At 52.3% G+C, this 6,543-nt stretch overlaps 3 protein-coding genes and 1 non-coding gene across 4 annotated transcripts in view; 1 reads left to right on the forward strand and 3 right to left on the reverse strand.

Annotated features, from left to right (window-relative positions):
• Window positions 1-608, forward strand: part of Pmar_PMAR003436 (conserved hypothetical protein) — a gene marked incomplete at both ends in the record, with an annotated part of 3,008 nt that extends 2,400 nt beyond the window's left edge. The window contains 4 exons of the mRNA XM_002784135.1: window positions 5-106; window positions 153-232; window positions 282-435; window positions 567-608. Of these exons, the coding sequence (XP_002784181.1) occupies window positions 5-106; window positions 153-232; window positions 282-435; window positions 567-608 (378 nt within the window). The remainder of the gene's footprint in view (window positions 1-4; window positions 107-152; window positions 233-281; window positions 436-566) is intronic.
• A 260-nt stretch (window positions 609-868) lies between these two features.
• On the reverse strand, window positions 869-2,179 carry Pmar_PMAR003437 (hypothetical protein; the record flags this gene model as incomplete). Its single annotated transcript, XM_002784136.1, has 4 exons — window positions 869-944; window positions 1,414-1,498; window positions 1,708-1,820; window positions 2,094-2,179. Coding segments are annotated over 4 exons (360 nt in total), but the record flags the coding sequence as incomplete, so codon positions are not given.
• Window positions 2,180-5,048: 2,869 nt separating this feature from the next.
• Window positions 5,049-5,120, reverse strand: Pmar_PMAR003438. The gene has a single exon. It is a non-coding gene; the product is annotated as a tRNA-Thr (tRNA).
• Window positions 5,121-5,197: 77 nt separating this feature from the next.
• The window catches only part of Pmar_PMAR003440 (hypothetical protein), a gene marked incomplete at both ends in the record, with an annotated part of 2,482 nt that continues 1,136 nt past the window's right edge, over window positions 5,198-6,543 (reverse strand). Inside the window, 7 exons of the mRNA XM_002784137.1 lie at window positions 5,198-5,266; window positions 5,315-5,473; window positions 5,508-5,947; window positions 6,013-6,109; window positions 6,152-6,251; window positions 6,309-6,418; window positions 6,464-6,529. Coding sequence (XP_002784183.1) covers window positions 5,198-5,266; window positions 5,315-5,473; window positions 5,508-5,947; window positions 6,013-6,109; window positions 6,152-6,251; window positions 6,309-6,418; window positions 6,464-6,529 — 1,041 coding nt within the window. The remainder of the gene's footprint in view (window positions 5,267-5,314; window positions 5,474-5,507; window positions 5,948-6,012; window positions 6,110-6,151; window positions 6,252-6,308; window positions 6,419-6,463; window positions 6,530-6,543) is intronic.

A 6,543-nucleotide genomic window follows, 5' to 3' on the forward strand; every position in this document is an offset into this window, starting at 1 on the left:
GTAGGATCGACTTTCCGAGTTTGAGAATTCCATCGCAGAGGATGCGGACTCGAGCAGCTGGGTCCCCCTCAATGTTTTGGATGCACATGACGCCTACGTATTGAAAGTAGGTGCAGGAAGCTCTTCGAGGCATATCAGGGTAACTGTTGTAGGTTCGATTCGCACCGGGACCGGCCCGCTTGCTGGCCACCTGCAGTAGTGATGGCACAGCACAGATATGGCAGTCGCATAGGTAAGTCTCGATGAGTTCGTCGTTGATAATTGATGCCTTGTGCGGTTAGTGATGGGTTTTCAAGACAGTGTGGTTTCGATGGTCATCCACGATGGGTGTGGGACTGTGCCTTCGGAGCTGATCGGAGGTCTTTCTACACTGCCTGCACTGATGGTGTTGTGCGTTTATGGGACCTCAGCACTACTGGGCAGCAGCAGTCTAGGGTGAGGCTGCTCAGTTCGGTTGCTCCTTAGATCATCCGGCTGTTTTCAGAATGGAGTTGATAGACCCCTTCGTGAGTATCGAGCTCCCAAGGCACGGCCGATGGGCGTGACGTGCATAGCGCTTATCGAAGGGCAACCCCATTCACCTTTACCTTCGCGACCAGGGTGGTTAGACTTGCCGCAAAATAGCGACGTTGGCAAGACTTTACAAGAACTGGACGATGAAGACTAGAGCTTTTCGGCAATCTACCTGTTGAGTATGTCAGTATTGCTTTAGTCATTTTTACTAGAGAAGAATGGGATAGTTATGATTTCCACTAGAAAGTAGAATATTTGATCATCACATTCAGCGTGCCAAAGAGGGACTTGAGATCAATCACATGCATGACGTTCATGCCATCTGCGAAGTTCGCATGATAATTGCTAAGGATGATTAGTCAGAATTGCCAGTCCGCTCTTGCTGAAAGTTCGCAGTACGAATCCTTAGCAAAATAACTGTGTGGAGACACCTACAGATGGTCACCTTGCACGGAAAGTACTCAGAAGAGCACATTGCCGTTAATGAATGCAACGCACATGTCACTTGCACATGTTTGCGTCGTAGCTCGTCTTTTCCTATCTCGGAGGTGCCACTACGTTTTGGCACATGCACATGCAAGTTACTGAACTCTACAGCGTCGCATACGCATAGTAATTGTTACAACATTCAGTGGGGAATGTCCGCTGCACACTGCATGCCAAAATGAGTACTGATATAGGACTCCTACTAATGCTGCAATGCTGACATTGGGCGTCTCCGGATTTGGCTACTCTTCGATCCTTCCTGAAAGGCGATAGGTGAAAGTGTAGAGCGAAATGTGAAAGTCCACAATCTCCAGACACGACCATCATGGTCGTGTCATCCGCGCTGTATCTATTCATGGTCGGACCATGAATAGATACAGCGCGGATGGGCGATCAGCCCAAATATATTCTGACTCGGCCCTACTAGTGATCGTCTCAAAACCGCGACGGGAATGCTTGGCATCCCTATGGATCCTTCGGGTTGGGCTAGGTGGAATACCTTGAGCAAAGTATCAAACACAAATGCGAACCACCTGCGACCATACGTGTGAGAGGACGGTTGGACTAGCCGCTCTATGGAGCCGCCTCTCAGCCGAACAGTCACGACTCTTCTGTCTGTCGAGTCGCGTCCTTGCAAAAGCGGAACGGGCGCGCTCCATTTTGACCTTGAAAAATAAGTCGTGATCAATCAGCGATCTTCGCACTCACCGAACTCGGGCCCAGTCTCCTCCGGAGCTTCTGCAGATGTACCCTCATTCTTGCTTCCTCTAGGGCCACCAACTTTTGAGTGGCCAGTCCTTGTGCAACATGCATTTCTGTCGCTGAATTAGCGCGTTTTCTATACCCACTCCCACATCTGTTTAGAGAGCCGAGAGAGTCGGATCGCCTGGACAGCAATCTGCTCGGAGGAAGCACACGGGCAATACTCTTTCTGTCACTGTCGAGGAGGTGTGCAGCTGACGGTGGTCTGGTGCTCCGACCACTAGTCGTCGGCCGAGAGGCTGCTGGGCCCGCTGATGCCCCGGCGGGCTTCACAGCGTCCATCTCGACGTGTATGTCTTCAACACCACTAAAAGTTGCCGAAGTCGCTTCACTGCCATTCCCCGTTGAGCATTTCGCCGTGCACTCCCGCAGGGTCTCTACCCATGGCCCTGGGAGGGGGTGGTGACTGCTGTAGAATCTACCAGGGGCTACAATAAAGATCCCATCGAGTTTCCTCTGAACGTCACAGTAGTCGCGATGTATTGTGCTGTCCTGTACAATGCCAAGCGTGACCTTCAGCGTAAGGGACCGAGGAGCCCCCCTGGCCGACAGCATCACATGTATCGTCCGTTTGGTGAGCCCCGGCAAGTGGCCTATAGAGCAGCGCCCATGATAAAGGGAGCCTCCGGCGGTGACCAAGAACTCGACGTAGGAATCGGCTAGATTCAGCCGAGTAGTGGAAGAGAATAGATAATGCAGGGCGATTCGGCCGATGGGTAGCACATGCTCATCGACATTTCGCAGGGAGAATCGTCTACACATGCCAAGGACTTCGTACTCAAGCGTCCTGTTGGTCGAGTATGGCAACCCCTCCAGTGACCACAGTAGGATCATGAGTCGCCATTGGTGTAGGTACTCTGGTCGAGGTGACTGCAAGCCTTCATCCCCGACCTGAGTGCCTTTGATCGCTGACCCTGCAAGACCAGTGGGCCCTTCGGGAACAACTGATGTCGCATCCTTAATGGCAAGCAACTTCGTCTGCGATGGCTGTCGGGCGTGCCGCTGACATGAGCTCTTGTGGTGAGCCCTGATATTTCCGACCAGGGGTAGATCGTCCAACAGACCAGTAAAATCAAAGTTGTCGTCCCCTTCTTTGTCCCCCGGAGCTTCCTTGTTCGTGACGATGCGAGCTATGGCTCGGTGGACTTTCCACAGCTCCTTCTCGGCTAAGTACACAGACCAGCACAGCTGACACACTCTATGGCCGTTCGTCAAGTGGCTTATCGATGCCATGACGCTGCTCTGTAGAGGCGGGTAGACTTGGACTTTCCGAATACGAAGGGAATGCCACAGCCACAGGAGCATCCTGCCGGTCATGGTACGGTGATGAGTGCTCATGATGCAGTGGCAGAGGATACAAAGAGGCTTCGCCTTAGCAGAGGCCCCCAAGGCTTCAGCTCGGCGCCTCTCGAGCTCGGCTGCTTTGCCACCACGTCCTTCCTCTCCAAACTCATCTGAATCTTGTCTGATCAAGGCTAGCTGTAGTTGTCCAGTAGAACTGTCCGGCTTGGGAAGGGACAGTGACCGTTTAGGAGGCTGACAGACAGTAGCCACTCTGAACGACTTGACCTGAGACGATACTCACGTAGCGAGTACGCAGACCGACACACCTGCAAACACCACGGCTTGCCCTTCTTATCTGTGAGGACGTCCACGACTATCCACTCTAGCTTTAGCATGAAGTAGTTCTCGGAAAACTTGAGCATTCTCTCAGCCACTTCGGCTGCATCCTCGAGAGCCTTCCCACTGCTTCGTTTGGCTACAACGAGGCCACCAGGGACGGACGTGTCGGTCGATGCGCAGTATTGTTGTGTCAAGTCACCGTGAGCCTTGCCACTCGTTGCCTCGAGTTCAGAAGGGGAGTAGCCGTTCGCAATGGAGTAGCCCACAGGCTTCCTCGGATATTTGCATCGATAGCAGACTCTCGTTATGCATGCCTGTTCTCCTGGGCCTCTGATGAACTTCTGTAGGATTTGGGTGGACTGGCCACCCCCGGCTTCCTGTAGCCTCACAAGGGCATTTGTGACGGTTAGTGCCGTAGTAGAAGTACGTTTGAGATGGCTGTTCGCACCATAGGAACGCTGCTTGAAAACGAACGCGGGAATGTTTCCATCGGACGCTTCCTCAAGCTTGGAGATTCGGAGTGCTTCTTCTTCTCGATCGAAATCGTATCTGGCCAGATCCGTCCTCGAGAGGAATCTCTCATACTGCGCGCTCACTTCACAGTGATTCCCTTCTTCCTGGAGGTGACGCTGTTGAACAAGTACGTGTCCAGTCCACAGAAGCACCAGGTTTTGGGCCACCGAACGCGCAGATTGGCGAGCATCATTTGCATGCGTTCGAAGCTTCTGAACTGGACGAGAGATCCCAGATAGTCCACACCAGGGCTCATCGGGAAGGAGTCGTAGTAGTCGGCAGAGGCCGCAGGAGGCGCGAAGTGGATCTTCTCGAGGAACTTTACATCTTTGCCCTTCACCGACGATGGCCCCTCCCGCTTGAGCAGAGCGAGAATGCTTGGGGCCGCTTTCTTAGTGGGCTGGAAAGATTCGGGCAGATCTGTGAGGAAGGTTACCCCATGGGTCGGCGATGCATTGTCCTCGGTGACAGGGGGCATCAATACACAACGCTGTGGAGCATTCCTAGTGGGAACTGTTCGAAGAAAGGAATCCAACACGTCACCACATACGAACAACGGCATTGTCATACTGTCTGTGGTAAAGATGACGCTGATCATGAGCTCTTCACACCAAGGCCGGGGACTGTTAGCTTGAGGCCCGGCCGGACGTACGATGCCTACATTATCGCTCGGTGAGACAATGGACGAGCATATACGGAAGGCTTCCATCAGAAGCCTCTCTTTTTATGGGCTCTTCGCATCCTACATCTTCGGCATTTACGATGGGCCCTAGTGCGTATTCTGTGATCGAGTTTATCACGTCGAGCCAGATGGATGTTCGCTCTCCGCACGAGTCTGAGCGACGCGACAATGCAGGGAAACTCTGTGTTGAGCTGACCCACTTGCTGATTGGATGGCATACAACACGAATGACTCCACGATTATCAGTATGAATGGAGTGCAATAACAAGACTGGTCTCCGGGACGATAACGCCGGCTCCTTATTCCTTTCTAGCTTGCTGTTGGATTTTCATGTACTCTCCTTCAACTGCTCGACATTGTACGCCAACAAGCCTCGCTCTCAAGGAGGAGTGTACTGAGTTGCCCGAGGACTCACCTGAGGTAAGCAACTATACCGTCGTTCGTCAACTCTGACGACCGACGAAAATCAAGCCACTTGCCAGGATTGAACTGACGACCTTCTGCTTACGAAGCAGACGCTCTACCACTAAGCTAAAGTGGCTGACAAATGCTTGTGTCATTGGTAACAATGGAACGCGATATAATCAGAAGTTTTGGATGAAACATGGACAATAATTGTTATTTTGAATTAAGCTCGTCAAACCTCATCAGCAACTTCCTCCTCTCCTCTTCATCTTTAGTGTGCATCTGATTCAACCGATTACAACCATCACGGAAGCTCTGAGTGACACCTACCTGGCCCCCTATACTCGACCTTCGCAGTCTACCACCACAGCCCAACTGCTTCATGAGGTCTGTAGCTATCGGTCTTGTTGAATCATGCTCGGCCGGGGTCTCCTGGGCCGGCCAAGGGTCCACAAAATAGCTCTCTTGTGTTGGCACCTTCTTGTGGCACTGTGAACATCGAATGAAGTAGGTGCAGTCTCACCTCAGTGCTCCCCTTCATGGGTGACCGAATACTCACTGGACTGGCGCTACCACTGCTGATGATGCCCAGCGGATAGAGAGTGGACATGATCTCTTCGACGAGCCGCCTGCTTCGTCCTCTAACTCTGTTATCATCCAGAGGACGGTTTGGTATGTCCTCATAGACCACGTGAGATTGCGTGGTATCCACGACTTTCTTTTCTGGCAGCCAAGACCAATCCAGAGCCGCCTTGATACCGTCCCCGGCCTTCTGCATCGCCGCATTGACCATTCCATCATCCGCCACTTCAGGGGAGCTCAGGGTGGAGTAGATGCGTTCGAGTATTGATATGGCCACCTCCCGATCAGAGTGATCAGGCAGAGGCTTGTGGCTGCCTGTCGGACCCCACACTCTTTCATAAGATGGAGTCAGAGGACAGTCAGCATCAGACACTTCGGAACCTGAGAGAGGTCCATACCATGTTAACACATGATACGACAAAAAGCTTGATGGAACTGCAGCTCACCAGCAACTCCCGTGCGCAACTGTGGCGGGTAGAAGAACTCACGCTGAATATTCTTAGCACGAACCACAAGCGGATCGATTGCAGCACCGTAGCCCATCTAGAGCAGAACAGCGAGACTTATCTTATTATTCTCACTCACCTGTATGAGCTGTCGATCTGGTCGTCGACACAACTCTTCAATCTGAAGTTCCATATCATCATGATACAACCCTTTGTAGATGCCTTTCGACTTTCGTATCCTACAGGAAAGAACCATGCTAGTGGATCCCCATTGAATAATGATCAACGATACCCACCGCTGCAGCCTCCATTTGTGCAACTGCTCTATTGCCTCAGCCGCCTTCTCACTCTGCCTGGCAAGGTCCAGCAGTCGTCCCTTCTCCTCGTCCACAATATTAGACCGTATCTGCATTCAGTCAACGCTAAAGTAACGTTACCGACCAGTGCTCACCTGTGCTTCCTTCAGTGAGGCCTCTTGCTCAGCCAGTCGCTCCTCTTCGACACGACGGCGAACAGCCTCCCGTTTCGCGG

Source organism: Perkinsus marinus (assembly GCF_000006405.1).
Source record: "Perkinsus marinus ATCC 50983 genomic scaffold scf_1104296935302, whole genome shotgun sequence".
NCBI classification, from domain to species: domain Eukaryota; phylum Perkinsozoa; order Perkinsida; family Perkinsidae; genus Perkinsus; species Perkinsus marinus.